The 23279-nt window shown below is 37.2% G+C and overlaps 1 protein-coding gene across 1 annotated transcript in view; it reads left to right on the top strand.

The window, feature by feature from the left end:
• LOC127568661 (double-stranded RNA-specific editase 1-like) overlaps nucleotides 1-23279 on the top strand; it is a 235057-nt gene that overhangs the window by 145700 nt on the left and 66078 nt on the right. The window contains 1 exon segment of the mRNA XM_052012664.1: nucleotides 17469-17552. Coding sequence (XP_051868624.1) covers nucleotides 17469-17552 — 84 coding nt within the window.

Raw genomic sequence — 23279 nt, 5'->3', positions numbered from 1 at the left:
TTCAGACAATGGTAGAATAGAAAGATGCTGAGAGCAATTTATGCTAAGACTAGGGAATTGATACCACCACATGAACATTTGATGGTCAAGCCTCACCAGCTGTCAAGTTACATTGCATGTCCTTGACATGATAGCCTTCCATTTGGACATTTTCACACCTAGAATTGGATGTCCAAACAAATGTGACAGATTACAACCTTAAAACATGCTGAGTGTTGCAAGCATTGGGACATGGGCTATCCCTCTGAACATTGTCTCAAACTTTTATTGCAAAGTTTTAAGAATGTTCTCTACTGTCAGCAAATGAATTGTTTATTATGATATGTTCATGCACGTTCATGTTTAACATATCTGCTCTTCATGTTAGTTGATATTATAATTTTGGGTGAAATTGTTAAGTGCTGGTAAATACAGTTGTATTTGAGCAGAAATGGTTGTTTATTGTCAAAATTATCAAACAAGTAATCCAAAGGCATTGACTCCAAAAGGGAAAGTCAAGATTCCAAATCTCCCTATGACAGCTGGGGAATGCAGTTGAATAAACAGTTCAGGATCTTTTAAAATAAAAGCTGGTAATATTGTTCATTAAACCACTGGATTGTCATAACAATCCATCTGGCTCATTATTGTGTTTTGGGCAAGGATGTCTGCTCTCCATATTCAGTTTAGTCTGCACAAGTCTCTGGGCCCATTTTAATGTGATTTACTCATAACTGAAATGGTTGAGAAAGCCAAGTGTAGCAAACTCCCCCTCACAGCACTTTGTGAGCACCTTCACAGAAGGCTGCAGCAGTTCAAGAAGTCAGATGACCACCACTACTTCAAGGGCAATTAAGGATGGGCGTTTAAGCAGCATTCACAAGAAAAACATAAATTATACACAATTTTTACAAGAAACCACGCAATTAGATCAAACAAAATGTCCATTTTAGCGCAAAGTGAACAAAGTGGTTATAGTGTTGCTGAACTGTAATGATTAGCATTTTGCCAATTAGTTCAAGAACTGAATGGTGAAGGGAAATAGATGTTCTTGAACCTGGTGGTGTGGGGCTTCAGGCTTCTCTACCTCTTCCTCAATGGTAGCTGCAAAAAGATGGCATGGCCCTGATGGTGGGGATCTTTGGATGTTGGATTCTTGAGGCAGCGCCAGTGGTCTTTTGTTATGCTTCTGATCACTGACGTGATCTTTTTACTATATGGTACAAATAAAATTAATTTCCAATCCAAACAAACAAAAACCTAGACCACAGAAGTATAGGACATGGTATGATAGAAATGGCTAGTATTGAGCAAATACAATTGCAATATTCTTTTCAATAAACAACTGCTGGAGGGACTCAGCAGGTCGAGCAGCATCCGTGGGAGGGGGGAAAGGATTGTCAACTCGTTGGGTTGAAACCCTGCATCAGGACTGAGAGTGGAGAGGGAAGTCAGCCAGGGTGATTGATAGATGGAGGAGGGGTGAAGGACGATGGGCGAAGGACGATGGGCAGAAGGAGCCACTTGGAGGAGAGGGAGTTGGGAAACAGAGGCAGGAGGATGATAGATGGAGCCAAACAAAAAAGGTCAGGTGGGGAGAGGGGGGAGACAGAGGCTGGAGGGTGATAAGTGGGGAAACAAAGTCTACAAGTGCTGGAATCTGAAAAATAAGGAAGGTGGTGTTCCCATTATCACCTTCCTTATTTATCAGATTCCAGCACTGGTAGCCTTTGTGTTCCCGTTTATCGCCCCCCTAGCTGCCTTCACCTTCACCTTCACCCTCCTCTGCCTGTCATCTTTCGCCCCTCCTCAGTCCACCAATCAGCAACTGGCCCCTGTCTCATTGCTCCCCCTCTCCTTTGCACTGTCTATGTTGCCTCTCCACCCTCACTCCTGATGCAGGGTTTCGACCTGAAACCTTGACAATTCCTTTCGCCACAGATGCTGCTTAACCCACTGAGTTGCTCCAGTAAATTATTTGTTGCTCCATATTGCAGCATCTACATTCTCTTGTGTTTGCAATATTTTATCCTGGTCCCAGAAATGCAAACAGTAATATTTATAGTGGAAGCAGCAGAAATATTTCCTGTGTGTTTTTTGTAGTAAGACTTAACATCATAAATTTGAAGTTATATCACAGCACTTGTTAATTTTATGTCTTGTGTTTTGAAATTAGAGAAGACAGCCAGTGTACAAAACAGTCTTGAGGTCTCTATTAATATGAGACATACTGTTTTAGCCAGCTCTTTAAAAATTGCCTATGTTCACCAGTTGAATGTAGTTTGGTTGGTTGTAAACATTTTAAGAGAAACAGTCACCTTGAGATTAAAACTTACCTTAATTTTAACTAACTGATCACTCTGAGGAAGATGAAAACTGCCCTTTAAAATTCCAGATACTGGACTAAGTGGTGTAGGGTTTCTTTCAGAAGCATTATTCTGTTTTGACTTTCTACTTCCAGTGGCAGTGAAGAAGGAGCTTGTGAGTTTCATCATTCACCCCATGTCGTGAGGTTATGGATAACTTTTAAGGTTAAATGGGACTCCTTGGTATTGCAACAATCTAAGTAATTAAGTAGTATTCAGAAAATGAAGCAGTCCGTGCCTGCATGTAGCAAGATGTGGGCAGCTTTCAGGAATTGGCTGATAACATATGTGGAATGCAAGAAACAGGCCACATTTCCAAAAAAATGTGGTGTTCTTCAAAACATATAATAGACTTATTTTTGCAAAATTAGAACCCTTGCAGGTTGCTGTAAACTATTGAACAAGTATTCAAAGGAGAATTATTAGAATACTGAAAAGAGTGTTTGAAATCTTGCTGCTGTGAGCCACAACTGAAATCCATTGAACGTATCTTTCTGTTTGTATTAGTTATTTGTTATATTTTACATTTTCCTTGCTCCTCTTGCCTTCAAATTCTTTGCTGCAATTAGCACTCTGTGATTACTTGGTCTCACTCAGGTTGGCAGATCTAAATGTTATTTGCAGATCTATCAGTCATCCCAAAGGCATGCTTAGATGCCACCAAATTCCCCAATCAAGAGATGTAGCATTTCTTTGTTATTTTTTAACATTGGTTCTAATGTGGGATTGTGCAAGAACCATGTATGAACAGTTTCCAAGTTAAAAAATAAATATTTGAGAAAGACAAGATTGTAAATTTGAAAACATATTGAATTAAAGAACTTGCAACTGTGCATTGTTGGTTTGTTGGTGTTCATGAGAAGCAGCCTGCCATTAATCACATTCTGGTGTAAGTGATTTATCTCTGCCAAGGGCTGGTTGTGCCCTCTGCACTCAGCCATGTATTTCGAGCATATTTCCACATGAATTGGTGGATTGCCTTGGGCACTTCATTAAAGGGCAGAAAAATATTTGATAAGGCTGTCAGCCCTTCAGAAATCAAACTTCAGAATAACCAATCATAGAAGGACAATATAGCAACACAAAGGGACATGTGATTTTTATTAAAAGGTACAGATGAGGTTCCAAGTAACAGTTTTCTGCAACTGAAAATGTAAAAAAAACGATTTACGTTGATAGCTACACCAGGCAGTCAGCCCACTTGCAAGCCTTCAGGCATCGATAGTTATCATTAATAATGAGGTGTATGTTAGCATGTTATTTGAAATATTAAATAACTACTGGTCAGATCGCTTTTAGTTCTTGAAATTTTTACAATTTCATTTTGTTATTTTGGTGTTTAAAATACAATACCATTGTAAATATAAATACAGTGAGGCATTTCCACGAATGAGTCACTTACAATGTGCTCCATAGTTTATTTTAAGCATAGTCTTGCCTCTAATATATTTACAGTATATAGTGAGAGCATTGTGACATACTGAAATTGAAATAAATAGGCAGCTAAATGCATATTGCATGAACTCTGTCCAAGTCAAAGTTTTTTCTGAAATATCTGTCGTGTCTTTTTAAGAGAATAGTGTACATTGCATTTCTGGGTGCTGATGGGATTCAAGTACTTAGAACAATTCTTTTCTTGAAAACTTTTGCAAAAAAAAATGTCCTTTTTGTACACAACTGGGAAACGTTTTCTCCACAAATGCTGATGACCTGCTGAGTATATGTTGCATTTTCTGTTTTTATTTTATATTTCCAGAATCTGCAGTATTTTATGTTCAGGAGCTTCAAAAGCCTTAATTCAAAGAAACAAACAAATAAAAGACTCAGTCAAACTCCATAATTAATTATCATTGGATCCTATCCCATCCTGATATAGTTAACTGTGTAGCACATGTGTTTGTCTAGGCCTGCAGACATTTTCAAAATTTATCACTGCCCTTTTTGTTGAAACTAGTGAGAGAAAAAAGTTAAATCTGTAAGAATGAAGATATTTATTCCAGAGTCCTAGAATGGAGATTCATGAGACATTAATCATTATGGGATAGACACTAAACATGGGAAAAGATCAACAAAATACAAACTGGTTAATTTGGTGCTCATCTCTAAGAATGCTAACATTAAAAGATGGATGCTGAGAAACTGCAAAATTAGTTCTTTGTAAAATTATAGAATTGATTAAGGAGAAAACGGGATTGATGAAGAAGATGACCTCAAGACAATCAAAATTACTTCAGAAGATGAAGGTCCTGCCTCACAGTGCTTGTTGATTTGTTTGGGGAACTGCCAATTCAGATCGGGTACTGTGCATCGATGAAGAATTGAAGTAGGATGATAATGTACTTTGGAGGGAAGCTTGCAAATTCTTATTTGCCTGCTCCCCTTGACCAATTAGGTGGGAATGGTTAGAGTTTTGCAAGCTACTGTTAAAGAAGCCTTGATAAGTTTCTGCAGTGTCCTGATACTGGAGGAAGTGAACACTTGGGCTGTTTTTGTTTCTTTCATACCTTGCCAATTTTCTACTGCATCAAGTGGATTCAAATATTTTGTCTAGAGGTGCAGTGTTTGTTTCTGGAACATATCTTCACCTGTGCTTGTCAAAATCCATTTATTCAGTTCATTTTCCCATTTCTTGATTTATGTGAAATGGATTGAATTGGTTGAAAAATGGCTTCTGTGGCGATCTCAGGAGGAAGCCCAGATAGCCTCATATATTCAGCACTAAGAATGATTATAAATGAGTCAATCATGTCTTTTGCACTGTGATTGGGAGCTGTGGCTTCATTGAGGATGGAAATGTTCATTGAGTATCCTCCTGATAGTTCTTTTATCGTTCTCCACCATTCACGATTGGATGGGGCATGACAAGAACATTTGATTTGATCCATTGGTTGTGATATCACTTAACTCTCTATGGCACATAGCTTTGGCCGCTTAGCATGCACGTAGCTGTGATGTAGTTTTGCCAGATTAGCATCATGTTTTTTGGAAATGATGACGGAAGATTTGTTGAAAGTGACACCGGTGTGATAGAAGATAAGGACAAGAGAAACCCCATAATTTAAATACCAGATGAAACACTGTCCCTTTGACTTCTTCCTTCTCACTGTTCAGGTTTCCAAACATTCCTTTCAGAGCAACAGCGATTTACTTGCATTTCAATTTATTGTATGCTATTCACAGTGAAGTCTCTGCACCAATGAAGCCAGTCATAGATAGGGAAGTCACTCCTTTCATTTCACATGTTTCCAATCTGTCTATTTAATTTTCCATTGTAGTTCCACTTTGACTTTTATTCAGTCTCCTGCACAGCTCTAGTGAAACTCAGAGGAACAACATCTCATCTTTTGATTAGGTACCTTTCCCACTTCTTTGATATTCTCCATTTCTGTTCCCTCCAGACTACTTTGACTTTTTGTTTTACTTAGTCTCTTCTGCCTTTCATCCAATAGCATATATTCCCACCTGTTCTTTCCTCCCCTCCTCCCGCTTCTGTTATTTTTTTAAAGAAAGCTCTCCATAAAGCAAATTTACAGTTCTTATGGTAAGTCCATTGACCTGGAAAATTAACTACATTTAGTTTTCCACTTATGCTGCTTGAACAGCATGTTGAATATTTCTAGCCAACCTTCTTATTTATGTAAACAGCTGGTTTTGAAACACAGCACTGGTGATTTGTTATTGCACAAGGTTTTCTTCTGCTTGAGGTTTTTATTTCTTGGCTGGGTAAGAAAGCCAGGATCTAATCTGTATTTTCTGTGATCTGGATATAGAAGTCTTTGGCATAGTATCATTGTGTGTATCACCTCAGCAGTTTCAAATTAGGGTTTGTTTGATATTAGTAGTTAATATAAAGATGGAACATTGTTTCATGGACTAAAGTATTTACTATTTAACACTCTTACTGTGCCTTTAAAAATCTTTGTATCCTTTGCTTTGTGTGCCATATCAAAAGCACTTTACACTCAATGCCATTATATGCATTTATTTTTGACAGTCTGATTGCATGCTGAACTGTTTTTCTTTTACCCAAATGTGAGTTAATGAGCCATGTAGACAATGTGGTCACCAATGGAATTTTTGATATCCTGCTATAGCTGGAGTATATACAAGAAGTTCAATAGAATCCATACCGGCCAATGTTCAAAACTACCAATTGTAACTGGAATGAATATGGTCAATTTCCAGCATAGTCACAGAGAAATTAATTTTGTTAATCTTGAATAATTTGACCTTTTGTTTTATACGATGAGTTTAAAAGAAGTATGAAGTAATATTCTGCTTGCTAAGCAGTTTACTTATATCTAATTTATATATATGTGGATTTCTTGTTTTGTACTTCATTGAATTATTTCAATATTTCTGCTGCAGGGCATAATCAAGGGTAAGTCGAGTCGATTACATTAAAAAAGATCACCTTGGAGAAAAAGATTGTTAATGCATTTCAGATAGCTTGTTCCCACTGCGTTCATGCACATATCGACCCTCTGCATTTTTGCTGTTTTGCCTACAGTCATCTCATTTTTCAAAGACCACATTTGGTAAATGTAAAAATGTATGAAGTTCTACAGCTAATATCAGTACTACTAAAAATATTTACCTGGAATCAAAGCCTAAAATTAATAGGATAAGTAGGTAAAGAAAACATTGGTCTAAAGGAAGCTAAAATGGGAGTAGCAGAATCATTATCAACACTAAGTTCAGGAAGCTATAATGTGCCGAGTTATGAAGATGAGGCGCTGTTTCTTGAGTTGATGTGCCACAACTTTATCACCTTGACAGTCAAGGTGATAAAGTTGTGGCACCAAAACTCCTCAGTGCACTTCTTCCAAAAGAAACGTTAATAGCTACGGACTGTAATGCTTGTTTTTCTGCTTTGCAGTATGTTTATGGATACTGAGTGTAGGCTGAAGAATCAAAGTAGCTTTAAGAACATGATGCATTCTTTGTACTTGCAATGCCACTTGTCCTTGTAATGCCACTAGTGGGACAGGCAGGAAGAAATACAGTCTTTTCTCAAGTGTGATGCAGAATTATTTATTTAAGTTACCAGAGAATTAATTTTAGAATCTGTGAAGAAAACAAGGGATATCTCAGTTAGACAGTTTGCCTATATAGCTCTAGATTGTACAGAGTTCTTTTTATGTATTTTGTAAAGGCCCTTTACAAAGTCCACATAATTATAACATGGAGATTTGCTAACACAAAGATGTTTTTGTGTAAGTGGAGTCTTTACCTTGTTAATTCATTATTTGTTAAGCGATGTTTTTAAAAAAAAAAATTAGTAACATTTCATTATCAAAAAATTAAATTGCAATCCATTTATATGAAACTTTGGAAAGTATCTCCATTGAAAATTCTTCTTGGATAAATAATCTATGTTCAAGATCAGTGGACTTTCTTCGAGGTTCCCAGACTTTTTTTCGGCATCATGTTCTTAAAATTAATTTGATTCTTCAGCTTACAGTCTAAATTAATAAAAATACAACAAAGCATAAAAATAGGTGTTACAATTCCATCACTGTTAAAGTTTCTTTTGGAAGAGGTGCATTGAGGTGTTTTGGTCACTGAAACTGAGCAGTCAAGGTGATAAAGTTTAGACACATAAGCTCAAGAAACAACATCTCATCTTCACAACTATGTACATCATAGCTTTGTGAACTTAATGTTAAGTTCAGCAGTTACAGATAATGATTCTGCTCTTCTCATTTAGGTTTCCTCTAGACTAATATTTTCTGTACCTACTTATCTCATCACCTACCTCTTTGGTATTTCACCATCATCCCATTTGTCATTTAATCTTCCCTGACTTTCACCCTTTTACAAACCTTATGCTCTCTCCTCCCCTTCCTGCTTTCTCTGCAGTTCTAAAACTTTTTTTCCCATTCTGACTAAATATCACTGATCTAAAAGCTCTGTTGCTTGGACCTCAAATGGTATCTGGCCTGCAGATAACTTGACAGCAGCATTTTCTGTTTTAATATTAAAAATTAATAGCTTAGAAACATTAGGAATTAACAAAGAATGATAAAGAACATAAAACATTACAGCTCAGTACAGGCCTTTTGGCCCACGATGTTGTTCCGGCATTTTATCCTTCTCTAAGATCTCTCTAACCCTTCCCTCCCACATAGTCCTCCATTTTTCCATCATTCATGTGGCTATCTGAAAGTCTCTTAAATGTCCCTAATATGTCTGCCTCCACCGCCTCTGCCGGCAGTGCATTGCATGCACCCACCACTCTCTGTGTAAAAAAAAATTACCTCTGACCTTCCTCCAATCACCTTAAAATTATGCCCCCTCGTGTTAACCATTTTTACCCTGGGAAAAGGTATTAAAGCATTGCTCTCAAAAGCAAAGGACAATTAAAATTTCAGGTTGAAACAGTAGCTTGGTGGACAGAAAGTGAGGACAAAGGAAATACTGTCTTGGTCTGGGGAGAGAAGGCAAGCCGTGAAAGCAAAAAAACAGGTAATCTTTGTGGCGGCAAAAATATTTCATTTGTTTAAGCACTTTGAACTTGAAACTATATTTGAAGTATGTTGCTGAACATAGATTTTCGTTGTTGCAGTTGAGAACCTATTGTCATCAAGCATAATACTAGACAAATCAACGTGCAGTGGCTCTTCACCCTTGCCATTCTTCATGTACCTGGTGGAATGGATGTAATTCTTTCATTTTTTTGTACCTCCATAAGCTGAAAGAATCTTCTGCATGGAGGTGGATAGAGTTTTTTGTTCCATTGCAACCTTTGAAAGATTTCAACAGACTTTGTAATGTTACGGATTAGTTTGCTATTTGGTGAATGTCCCTTTAAGACATAGTACAGTAGTGTGTGTGTGTGTGGGGGGCGTCATTACAACAACAGCAGAAGATAACAACGTGTTGACGTTTTGGTTCAGTCAGAAGGGAGAGAGAGAGACTCTGCCTGCTGGTCTCTGTATCGATGGATGAAAAACAATAACTCTGTCTGTCACTACAATCCATGTATGGAATTTTGGAATAATCCAGTGGAGTCCACTTTGTCGTTAACCGGTAGAAGGAAACAGGTATCTCTGTGGACAGCCACGTCTCGAATGCCTTTTGGGGTGGCAGATACTTCGGAACAAAGCAGTGGAGGTCATCAGTGACTGAGGTGTCGTATGGGTTCCATCGTGGAACATTTGGATTTCGTAATTTCTCTCTATTTTCTCTCTACATTTTCTCTTCAGTCAATGGTGGTTTTTGCAAAAGCCTTTGTTCACGTTTCACCTTATGGCTTGCTGAACTGAACTTTGAGAGCTATTCCTGGACTTGGAGTTTGGGAATTTGCCACACACACACACACACCTCGAGTTTAGGTTTTGGGGTTAATGTTTAATATCTAACTTTATTTTCTTTCTTATTATCATAAGTAGTTATTAATAAAATAGTTTCTAACACTTATACATGACTCGGTGTGTTTCTTTTGTTGCTGGTACGTAACAGTAACCTAAATCAAATTATCATTGCGTGCAAGTCACTAGATTAAGACTTGTGTGGCAATTATATTTACAGGATGTTTCAGTCCATTCCTGGGCTTTATACCTTCTTCACACCCCTCCAAGCTCGTTGGCCTACAGATGGGAAGAAACCATTGATTTTTGAATGTTATGCGCCACAAGTATATTGGAAGGAAAGAATTTTTAAAAACTGTTAAAAATATAACTTTGAATAGATGAAACTGAAAGGCATGGGTGTTTTTGGGAAACAAATGAAGCAGCTGGCTCTTAAAATCAATCCTATTAATTTGTTTCATTGGGAAGAATTGGAACTGTAGGAGTGATTGGACTTGCTGAAGAGGAGAGAACTGAGGTTATTATTTCAATTTGTGTGACTTAATCACAGTCCAAAATGTAGTACCATTATGTATCCCTTATTTAAAACTAAATATTGAACATTAAACTTTGCATATTGAAAATGTTTTGTGACTATGCAAAGGGCAGATTGGAGATGCAGGCAGTTTGATATTTTGACAATATGGTTTCTGCCCAACTTATGTCAGTTTTAAAAATATCCCTTTATTGAATGAGTTGCTGACCTGTGTCCAATTGCACCATCACTTTCTTGTTCAGTGCTGTAGATGACATGCAAACTGACAGCTCTTTGATTAACTATATTTGAAATACTGTACAGTCCAACTTATCACAGCATCTGTAGACAGCAGTTCAACATTCTGCCGAAAGGGAGGCTCCATATAAAAATATAGACCTTTGAAGATGAACAATTTTGAATGTAATTTTGTGGCTCAAGCTTATTATCAAGGAATTCTGCCCATTTGATTGATATTTTCTATTATCTTGTGGCCTTCTGCACTCTCGACATGGACATGAAAGTTGATCAAGTGTACGTCCATCAGGCATGCTTAACAAAGGACTTTGTTTCAATATTTAACATTTTAATACAAGTTTCAGGAGCAAAAGATTTAAATTACACCACTTATGCTCCAGCATCTATAATCCTTGTCTTCAGTTTTGATGATAACTGGTCAAAATAAAAAATCTATGTCTTTAGTGATTTGAGTACTGCATTGCTACTTGTCACCGCACAAATCTAGAAGCTATAATTCTGTGGAACAGAAAATGGCAATTCTGGATTGTAGAATAAAATTGTTTGCTTCAGCAATATATCAATTCCCTTATACTGGCAGAGAAACTTTATTTGGAGTGTAACTGAACATTGTTCACAGACAAGTTCAAAGAACTGCATTTTTAATTTGCAACTAGTATTTTTGAATCTGATGAACATACCCAAGGATATGGCATCCAGGTTTACCAATGGCACAAAGATAGGTGAGTAAGAAAGAAGTGAGGAGGACACAGAGAAGTTTGCAAAGGGATATAACAAAAGATTAACTGCATGAGCAAAAAGATGGCAGGTGGAGCATAATGTGGAATTATTCACTTTTGTAGAAATTATACAAAAGCATCTGTGAACGGGGCAAATAATAGTTTGTCTTATTAACCAAATAGATTGAAGCTTTGTTAATATATGTGAGAGGGTCTGAACCAGGAGTTGTCAGAACATTTAATTCAATGTCAAATTATGTACAGATTTTAAAATGGGTAAAATTGAGATTGACAGTGAAGCAAGGGACATACATGGTTGTTTGAAAAAGTTTGATGTTTTAAATCTCCAGGAGCAATTATAATCTATAGGATTAAAATTCCACTTATTTAAAAAGTTAATTTTTGGCTTCTGATATGATTTTCTTTGGCTGTAATTCAGAAGTATCACACCTTGAAGGTATATTCATACTAGAATGGCCAGGCCCCAGCATTAGTAGGTACTTATAACATAAATATCACTACTTTCCAATGTTCCATGTATTTGTAGTTCACATCTTTTAATGAGGTGACAGGATAGCACAGCATCTGGAAGGAGGAACACCACAGACAGTTGCTGCAGTGTTTCTGCAATGAACTGCAAATCTGCAGTTGTTGGAAGTTGCTGTCAAATTTAGGCCTTAATTAGCTTATTTCCACAATGCAGTCTAGCCCAAAATGTGCATTCTGGCATATTTGAGCACATTATTTTGTGCCTGTGTATTCCACTAAGTGTGTATTTATATGATGATTTGAAGGTAGAATGCATTATTGTATCAAGTCTTCCTGGTCCCACAGCATTTGTGCAGATTGAGAGGTGAAGGTAATTTATTTGGTTTTCAATTCAAGTTGATAAACTCGAGAAAGGGGAATTCATGGGAGGGTAAATAAGAGACATCCTTTATTGGTGTTTAAGTTTGACACCCCTGTTGCTCAGTGGATGGTTGGGTGAAGTGGTCAGCAGTGATCCTTCCATTAAAATATGATCACCATGGTTCACTAATGGATTTCATAGATGGATACGACCATAGAATTGCATATATTTCCATGGGCATATCCACGAGCATAATCAAATGCCAGTAACACTCAGTGTTAGGCACTATCTGTGGAGTGAAAAATGAATTCATCGTTTTGGGTCACTGTCCCTTCAGAATTTGAAATTTGATAAAATTAGCATGTTTTAAGTGCAGAAAGGGGGATGATGAACAGCAGGAATGTCTGTATTTGGCTGGAGACCAAAGGTGTCAATGTTCTCATAACACTTAGTCTATGCCCCATCACAGACATTCCCTACTTAAAACATTTCATTTTTCCACTTCTGATGAAGGGTCAAAGGCCTGAAACAATATCTCTTTGTCTCTCCCCACAGATGCCACTTGACTTTTGATTGCTTCTGTTTAGATTTAGTTTAAAAAATGGAAGTGAGGGGATATAGATTTGGCACAAGTATAAGGAGATTACAAATAAGTATGGTTAGTTTTGGCTGCAATAAACATGAATGAAATTTCTGATTGGAGATTGGATTTGGATGAAAATAGATTAGATTTTGCTTCATGAAGAAGTGTAAAATTTAAGAGTTTTTGATTAATTTTCTACCATTAAATCCAGTACTTTTGTTTAAAAGTTTGCATCTACTTCCAGAAATCCTTGGTTTTTTTCTTCTCAAATTTGTTCACTGAAACTTAAATTCAGTTGTAATTCTTAAATGTTAGTTGGTAAATTTACTCGTTTTCAGCTTATGGTTGCTGATTTCCTGTGGGCTTGTAGAATTAAAATCATTGCCAGTATGTCATTTTTCTTTAATTATTTAATTGCATCCTTACAAGCAACGATCTTGATTTAAACATTTAATAATTCTATTAATGGTTTCAAATAAAATCTTATTTACAGCACAATAAAGTTTCTATTTTCTATCTCTCAGATTGCTTTTAACAACAGTGGGTTGTGTTAAAAATATTTGTCCTTGTAATTCCTGACAGTATGTACTCAGTAGAGTCATGTATTTTCAATCAAGATAGAATATTGCGGCAGTTGATTGAATTTGTGTGAAATGTAGGCATGCTTGCAATCATAACAGATTTACTTTCTCATCATAGCCATTGCTTGACACAATAGTACTGAAGTGCAGTAATTTGTATTTACCTTTTCATTTGGCATTCTATTATCAGATCAGTGGTGAAAGCTATCTTCGCTCCATACACCTATAGATCCAGAGATTCCTCAGAGGATTACTGAATATACTTGTATTGCTTGTCAATAATTACAAAACATCACATTAGTTTTGTATTTGTTCTAACTTTGTGGCTCTTTCAAGCATTTTCTGAAATTGTGTTAACTGCATTACATTTCTGTTCTCTTTCATTACTAATTGAATTGCATTGGTGGCATTTGACATCCCAAAAATATGGACTGTTTAGAAACATGATAAACTGCAGCACCAGATGCCAAATCTGTTTGGAGGCATTCTTTCAGGCTCGAACTTTTATAGCTTTGATTACAGTGAGTGGGGAAAATACTCATTATGACCTCCTTAGAATCGTTGTCCCCTGCAGTCAGATATCTTTGTTGATGGTTTCATAGCAGCAACTGTTGTGACAATTTGGTCAACTTGTGCAGGCAAGGAGAACTGGACAGAGGAGATCTGGGGAGGATATCTGAAGATCAGGATGTTGTTCACAGAGAGGAAACTGAAGGTACAAGCATCTTTGATTCCACCAGTAATGAACAGTGACTCACCTGAAATTTCACCGGAAAGTGGCACTGCTGACATTCTGATCTCCCTCATGATTATCAGTATATGCAACAACTCATTATTATATGCAACTGATTGTAACTACCCATCTTACCTACATCTAACCCACTGGTAAGCACTTTGAAACCACAACCAGAATCTTCCTCTAATAAGTAAGGTGCAATCTGTCAACACCATTTTTAATAGACTAATTTCTGCTCCTTGCAGAACAGATTTTGACATCGTGTGACTGTGGCAGGTCTTAACTGAAAATTTTGGGCAAAGCTGGCCTGTACTTGGATTCACTCATCAAAACTATTGGCACCGAGTCAGATCGAGAGATCACGAAAAAAAGCAGCAGGTTCTTTGTCTGGTAAACTTCCCGTAGGTCACACGCTCATTGCTAGGATATGTACTAGATATTATTTTTCAATGCTCCCTCTTATAGTTTTTTGTTTGCCTGGAAACTGGTTTGAAAAGCATTGCCCCTTTCACCTTAGTTGCTGTTAATTGGAGAAGGATGTAAAATTCAGTTTTCTGGTTATATTCCTGCTAGACCAGAAATCTGACTGGGCATTTCTGGCTGTGTTTACTGTGGATGTTCATAGAGTGATGTCAGACTTTGTGTACTGTTCATTTGGAATGTTGCTTGGCGAAAATGTTTCCACTTTGGCAATTCATTGGTCACCCACTACAGAAACTTATTTCGTAGCACCACATTCTGTTGTGATTTAAGAAAAATACAATTTATACGGCCTCCTGTTGGCACTTATTCTGGTTTCCTGTCTCTGAACTACTCCCCAATCTTAAGATTGACATTCTTCCTTCTCTTTGATTTCCCCTCTTTGCCTGTACTTGCACAACAGCAGCTGCTGTGAAATCACAAGCAAAGATATCCAACTACAGGGAACTAATCATTATTAGGTAATAACTGAATCTTTTTTACAGTCACTGTCTTCAGAGTGATAAAGAATCAAACTTCAAAGAATGCCTCCAACCAGAAATGGCTCATGTGTACTTGGATTTCATATACCAAACCCACCAGCACTGAATGGACTTTACAAAGTAAAAACCACAGAGCCCTTCACAATTTGCAAGGGCTGTACTCAATGAATTCATCGCCTATCCCACAAGAGCATTCAGAGAGCTATTTCAGCCTCTGAAGAGCAATATCTTTGGAAACTATGGCTTCCTAAGTCAGTGGTGTCAGAAATCTGAGACCCATGGGCAAACTTCAGCCACTGACCCCTGCCTGGACTGCACTTCTCTTGAAGGATGCTGCCATCCAGAGCTTCCTGGCCTCTGGATTAGATGCTGGAAATCAGAAATACCTGAGAATACTGGAAGTGAATGCCACCAGGTCGGGCAGCATTCATGGAAGAGTTGACATTTTAGGTCAAAGACGTCGTCTGAACTGGAAAGGCTTGGATTACATAGGAATGTGGATGAAATCATCTGGCTGATAGGTTAATGGGGAGAGTTGGTGAGAGAGAACATGAACAAGTGAACCTAAAGGCTATGAAATAAGAACAGTCAGAGATTGAGAACACAAACAAAGGAATGTTAAAAGTTGAAAAATGAAGAGCCAGAAGAGAAAGATCCACTACCAACTTGACCCCGCTGTGCTGTACAGCACTATCCCCAACAGTCAAAATCCATAGCAGGATATTGGTGAGAGGTGGGTCCCCAGCCACCTCAGTAGCCACATCTTGGCAAAGGCAGACATCAGGAATGAAATCTGCCCCTCTTCCAGTGCATCAATGCACTCCTTCAGCTAAGGAGAAGCATGTGTGGATTCCATGGTCACAAGCATGGCACCCAGCTTGTGGTCTACCAAATATAAAGGATTCCTGCAAGTCAGTACACATCAAAAATGTAGACTTCCTTGACTCTCTACAAATTTGAGGCCTTACACAACTCTGGTGCTCCTGACCTGCACCATCCCATTCACCCGTGCTTGCTGATTAACATTGGAGCCCACTGCCCTACCTTTTCTTACAAGGCTTAATGTCAACTTTTAATTGATAGCATAGGTGTGAAGTTCCAACAGCAACTTCCATTTATGCTGTATGTGGAGATGAAAGGGTCCAAACGTTATCAATAAAGAGAGGAGTAGGATCAGAAGATGGGAAAGAAGTACTGTAACACAAAATTCCCCAAGTTTTGTGCGGTAACTAAATTTGTAGAACTTATGTGTGTGATGGATTCGGATAGGATAGAGCTCAATGGCAAGGTGGTATGTAAGTAAACTGGTGTTAGACAAAGTACTGTTTTAATTGCAGAATTTTTTTTTACTTAAAATGAGAGGAAAATTATTATTAACAAGTCGAGGAAGTAGCCAATTCCTCGCACATTATGGTAATTTCCACTAAATTACTATCTTAGAAATTTATTTGTATACCAAAGCAATTCTGCTATCCTCTGATTTTTTTTCTCTCATTTTCAGACATAGCTCTAAATGTGCCAAGTGAAGATACCACTATTAAAATGAGTTTTCTTGAGCATCAAAGTTCTCCAAGTGTGTCCTGTGCCAGCTAGATCAACACGTGCTATCTGCAGATAATGTTTATCTTCCATTCTATTTAAACAGTCATTTGGCGTGGAAAAATTTGCTTAGTGCAGAGTGATGGAATGATGGATATTGGTTACTTCATGTGACTGACTTTGAAGATTTTTGTTTTATTTGTCCGTCATCTTGCACAGCTGCTTTGAAGGTGACTTTTTTTGCAGTTGCAATTTTAGCCTGAACAACTGGAATATGATTTCATTTCAACTTCAACTAGACTAGCCTTTTCATTTTGGTATAATTTTAAAATTTTCTCTTATGTCAGTGGAATAACTGTTTTAGCAGACCCTCATGGATGGAATATGCATTGGAATACAGCCTTTACACCACTGACCTTTGCTAAAATCTATTACTGATATTGTGTCCTACTAATGTTAATATCAATCATGCTTTGCTTTGACTATTTCCATCATTGTGCAGACTTCTTCCCACCAACAGGATGTGGGAGAATACAGGGTTGGATCATGCTGACAGCTAACTGTCATTTCTGTCAAGAGCCACCGGCCAAATGCAGTGTGTGTATCAGCATGGTCTGGACTTCCAAGCCTTCACAGGGCAGAGTGGAATTGTGGAGCAAGCTGAAGGTCAGGTATAAGTGCATCTGACCTTTAGTTCCACCCCTGGACTCACCATTAACTCCAGAGGTATTATGTAATGTTACTGACTGAAGGGTTGCATACACTTCATATCAGTTTTACGTCCGGCATAAACTGAGCATAAGGTGCGCCGCCTTGCTAATCTTCACTAAATGGTGTTCTGAGGTTTTTTTAAACTTTATTTCAATTAATATTAATGTTTCTAATTCATTTATATCAGTTAAATATATTTATAAATAAATTTGATTTTTTGATTTTTTTCATCTCTTGTGTATACTATAGTATATTTCCATCCATTTTGTTTGAGTTTCTCTTTTTTAACACCATGTAATATGTCCCTGAACTATACGGAAACAAAAATGCTTCATGATAACTTCCATTATCTTGCAGATAGATCACTTGGCTACCAGCAGTCGAGAAGCCAGCAGAAATACTTTACTTTGGACGTGGATGATGAGGATGGTGAAAACATGAGTAAGAATGCTATTTCAGTTTATGAACATGGGACCTACTGCTGACCTTTATTCCTTTTGTTCTTTTTTAAATTGCAAACCCGTTAACAACTCATTTTGCACCAGACCTATTTTGTGTTTTGATGAGCTGATGCATTCTTCTCACCTTTTCAGATTTCATATCTACATTATTTATCAGCAATGTGAGCAGTGTTATTCCACTTTCTCAAGCACACTTCGATTTTATATGGTACAATCAGAAAGGAAAGTGGAGGATATATGTATTTTTCACAAAGTCTGTTTATTTTGGGATGCAATTTCTGACCAAAAGTGCTGTGAACCAGGCTGTTACTACCTCTCCTAGCTGTTGGATTGAACACAGGTGTGCACTTGGTGTCTGAGATCTCACAAGTCAGGCATTTACCTCAATGTTCATTGACAATAAGAAATAGGATCCAGGAGTGTTTGGATTAGTGGCTAATACCAAGTCTGCAATATAAAAACAGAAAATAATGGAAATATTCATCAGTTCAGGCCGCATCTGTGGAAAGAGAAACAGTTAACATTTCAGGGCATAGACCCTTCATCAGAATGAAATGTTTCATTGGGTAAAGTAGGCAAATCTATTCATCAACTAAGGTTGGAGGTTGCAAGGTGTAAAGTTCTTAGTTGAATTGAAGATGAGAAGCTTGTTAGGTTATTCAAGGAAGTAAAAAGGAACCCTAGCAATGGCTGGGAGTTTGGGCAGCAGAACATCTGTATTAATTTTTGGAGGGTGTGTTTAAAGACAGTATCTGCTTTATTGATGGGTGAAGTGTGCATAAATAAGCTGGTAGTGAAGGGGAGAAAATGTCAACATAAACAAAAGGTGGGTGCAGTAGAGGGAATGGGAGGCACGAGTAGTGATAGGCTAGAAGAAAAACTGGAAAATAACAAAAGACTGCATGGTTGAAATGAGACAGAAGAGGTAGAGAGTGGACAGTGAAGTGGAATTTCAGCGATTAGTGTGTCCATTAACTGTATTACAGGGGGTTGAAGTTGGCGAAAGGTAATGTGCCAGGCCCACATAAGTTTGGCTGAGAATTTGCAGGTCGTGGCAAGACACCCACATTTGCTGTTCACCTACCCACTCACAGTGTTGCACTCACCTTCAGTGGCACTTTTAGAGACATCTTCCTTGACAAAGCTGACTCAGTGAAGCTGACTGATGTCTGCACATTTGAGACATAAATGACATGATGCAGCAGAGCTAGAGCAAGACCCTGGCAGTGGGAATGCAGGGAAAAACTGTCTAAGCCACACCACAAAGCTTATGAATGCTTCAGTGTCTCCTAAAAATACTGAAACTATTAAATAGTTACAATATTTAAAGATATTAAAATATTTAAACTGTTTAAAAACAATTAAGTAAAATCAATTAATCCAGAAAATGTTGACTGCTTAACACTTAACTCTGGACCTTTGAAGCAGTCCTCTCCACTGAAATGCACAGAGTTGCTGAATCTGCAAAGTGGGCAGATTCTCCATTGTAATTTCTGAACAATTGTGATTAGTTAGCTCTCCCTTGCTGAAGTCATAAGGAGACCAGTGGTGGAGCATGGATAGCAAACCCCCAGTAAGCACCTCCCATCAGTTTGGGACTTCTACGTTTGTGGATGTTTGCACAGGCATCTCTGATGTCTACCTGGGAATTGCCACCAGTTCCACATGGAATTGCTGGCATTTCTCAGGAGGATCCAGGCTAGTTGAAGGCTGTTACTTTTGGGTTGTGGCAATCCAAATGTTACTATTTTTCTAATTGTTCAGAAGGAGGAAAAGATGTGCATCTGTTGAAAATTTAAAAATAAGCTGCTGTTTCTGCATTGAAATTCTAAATTGTCTTGGAAGCAGCTCCATTTCATCATCAAAGTGAACTGTTAAATCTAAATAGGTTAAGACAAGTGACACTGCTTAGAAAGAGTACAGGCAGTCCCTGGGTTATGCAGATTCTGTTCCTGGGAACTGTCCGTAAGCCGATTTCTATGTATGTCAGAAATGTCTGTTTTCTATTGTAATTCATATTATATTGCTCTACATATACTTGCTGTAATTCTTTCATTTCATTCAATAATCACCCGAACACTACCCACAATTAAAGTAATGGAATATATACTGTATTCAGTCATTAATCAAAGCCATGAAAAGTATTATTATTAATAGCTTGAAAAATGCTTTAAAAATGTATGGGAGAATTTGCATATATTCACATTTCCATAAGTCAGGTCATTTGTAACCTGGGAGCCCAAGTATCTACAATTTTAAATTATGGCCAGTTTTTAATTCCATATTTACAGTTAAACCTTAAATTTACTTAGTAATTCAAAACATTTTTTGGCAATAATGGATTATCTGCTTCTATTGTTTGATGTTTTTAAATACAACAGAAAATAAATTTCTAAATTAAAGCTATGATTTACTAATGAAACTGAGCTAACTGCAGCCTTTAGATGTACCAGGATAATCTTGTGTTTATATTCAATATAGATGGCTAAATATTTGAAAATATATTAGATAAAATAGTAAAATCAAATTTTCTAGGAGGGTGCATTCCTGATCAACAAGAAAAATAACTGCGCCATCAACATATTTGGCTTTTTCTTTCCAGGCTCTCCAGTTAAGAATAGATGTTTAACCTATTGAACATTTAACTGAAAGATAATATATTAAAGAAAGTGCTTGCCTTAGCCCAACCTGCTGATTTGGCTCTATTCCTAGCATACTGTTGAGATGGTAGATTATCTACATCTGACTTTGTGGTGCTCAATCAATTGGTGAATGTCATAACAACTCATTTATTCAGCTCTGAGTATTTCAGCCTTCTTTATCATCAGTTTGATGACATAAAAGGAAGCTTTTATAAAATTGCTAATATTGCTAATCTTTTCCTGTTCTTTTAATTTCCTTTGCAGATTTTAGCAACTTCCACGTCTCTCCTATTTTTCTGATCTTTTTATTGTTCGTCAACAATCCTCTTCATAAGTATCTTCATGCTACATGCAGCCTACTTGGATATGTAGAAGGATGTGTCTTTTTTTAAAAAAATGTGAACCAACCATCCTTGTTATGACTTAGTTGACAGCTAACTTGGCTGAAGCCCTCTCATTGGAAATTAGATGGAAAGTTATTGCATGAGATTCAATGTACTTGAAGCAAATTCATCCTATCAGGGATAAAAAAAAAAGTCACAGTCCTGAACAATTACTCATATTTTCTACATTTGTAAGCAAAAAAACTTGCTTTTAATGGTGCATCTTGTTCATAAGTAAATTTGTCTATGTCATTATTGGTAAAAACCTGGAACTCAGATGAATTCTTTCCTGTCCAATGACTAGAATGTATCAAACGAGGATTGATAGCACCCAGGTTGAGTATCAGCCACTCCACATGTTGCCCTGATCCAGTTTCAGAAGTAGCATTTGGCAATCTAGTTGAATACCTGAGTCACCACGTGTTGAATGTGAATTTGATTCTTGTCTAGGTATGCTTGACCCTAGGATGGAATACTTTTTAGTGTGGAATATTTCTGGTCAAAATGGGCTAGAGTTATACTAGCATACTCTTGGAAATTGAAAAAATTTAGTTCATCAAATATCACTGTCCACCTAATTCTGAACTACACTGTGTCTTCCATCGTGGCCCAGGCATAGTCACATGGTGGGAACTTGGCTAAGTGCACGTAGGAGCTGTCTCAGCCAACTGTACTTAAAGAATGGCTTTGACAGTCAGTGGAGCCTGTCATTGTTATTGGGACCATTGAATGTGAACATGTTTGACATGCACAAACATTCATTAAACAAAAATAATACTGATTTGTACTATATTTAAAACAAATAAAAACAAATAATCATTGAAAAAGTTTCAATGATTTTTTTAAATCTTTCAGTTGCTGTTGCCTCCCATTTATTTAAATGGAGATTTCTATGCTTCCAACAGAGTTGACCTGACATGAACTCTGTACAGAGATTTCCCACTTAGAGCTGGAAAGTCTGCAAAAGTTCGAGCTACCCTGTTGGACTCCAAGAGAAGTCGGCTGGGACAGCAGAGCAAAAAATGCCACTGCTGGCTTAGGCCCACAACACTTCTTCAAAGAAACATGATTTTGTCCCACTATCCATGCTGATACGGGAACAGAAGTTCTGGGCCAATAATTTTAACCAACTGTATTTTGATGTGATTTTTTTTCTCTCTCTGCTTCCCATTCTCCAATACATCATTTAATTAAGTGTAACCAGAGCCCTCCTTTCTTCTTTATTCAGTTCTTGAATTTCTCACCTGTTATGTGTTAACATTTAAATATGTTTTTATGTGAGTTCCTAATAGTGGGCTGCCTAATGTGTCTAAAGCTGAAAAAAAATCAATGTTCCCATTTCCCAGCTCTTTCTGAACCAATTGCTTCTGCTAATGTTTTCTAGATGACATCTCCAGATGTCATTGGGTCAGACAGGAGGACAGTTTTACAATCTATACTTAGCTATGCATTCTACTTATCTATCAACTACAAAAAAGAAAAGCTTTTTATTTTGGGAATTCAGCTCCAAGTGCATTTATTAACTTAAACAAAACACAATTAGGTTTCCACCTGTGAGCCATCCCTAACCGGCATCCAAAAGCATGAGGTGAGTAGGATTAGCAAAACAAAACCTTCACTTTTTAAACTGTTTATTTTTTAGATCTATTTATATCAAAGACATAGATTACTCACTTAGGTTGTGTGTGAAATCCAATTTATCTAGGAAATCCCCCTTCAAAAAAAAGGCTTCCATTTTGATTGCCCCTCATCGTTATATACTTAACAATTTGGACAAACAACATAAAATATAGTGCACTGAATAGTAAACCACTGAGAGTATCACACGAGCTAAACAAGATGCAGTTCTGTTGTCTGGTGTCTGCAGAATGACTCACCACACATTGCTTAGAATTTATTTGACTAAATGCAGTGACTCATTTGCAATGGTGATTTGGTGTAATAACTTGCCTGCAGCACATTTTTTAAACAAATGTTGGTAATACATCTATGTAGTATTGAGTTACATTTTTAAACTAGTTTTTTTTCTTTTAGAAAGGGTTATTAATTTGATCAAGAATATTCTTCTATGTCAAGATACCTTTTCTTTTAACGCGTTGCCAGAGTGGGTATTCACATTTGTGGAGCTTTCTTGCAGTAGCTATCCCTCTCTGTAGCTCTCACACATCTGTCCTTCAGTAAGCATGTATGCATGAATATCGTGTTTTCTTTCAATTATTAAGGATATACAAAATCTGTAGCTACTTAATCAAATGTTTTTTAAATATTATATTAAACCAAGTGCGTGAATTTCAAGTAAAACAGTTGCAGCATAAGAAGTAAGCTTAATTAATTCTCTGCAAAGAGCCAAAAGACATTTTCTAAGCAAATTAAATTATTCCTATGCCAAGTCCAAAGACCATAGAGTGCAGGGAATTGCATTGTGGTAAATATATCATAGTCTTGGTCATTGTTGCATTGTGATATGTTTGTTGGCCTGGATAGTAGCTGTACAAGGAACAATCCTGTAAGTCAACTGGAGGTAGGGAAAGGCACAGGTAAAAGGATATCAAATTCAGACCACACAGCAATCATAAGCTGGGTTTTATAGTGCAAGCTCATTAATGCACTTCTAAATTTCATTTAATTGTAAGTGTAGTTTTCTCTTCATATTTCACTTTTCTCAACCTGACCTTCAGTTTT

This window comes from Pristis pectinata, chromosome 1 (assembly GCF_009764475.1).
Source record: "Pristis pectinata isolate sPriPec2 chromosome 1, sPriPec2.1.pri, whole genome shotgun sequence".
In the NCBI taxonomy this organism is placed as follows: Eukaryota; Metazoa; Chordata; class Chondrichthyes; order Rhinopristiformes; family Pristidae; genus Pristis; species Pristis pectinata.
The sequence above is the reverse complement of the archived record's forward strand: the minus strand, read 5'-3'. Positions and strand labels throughout refer to the sequence as shown.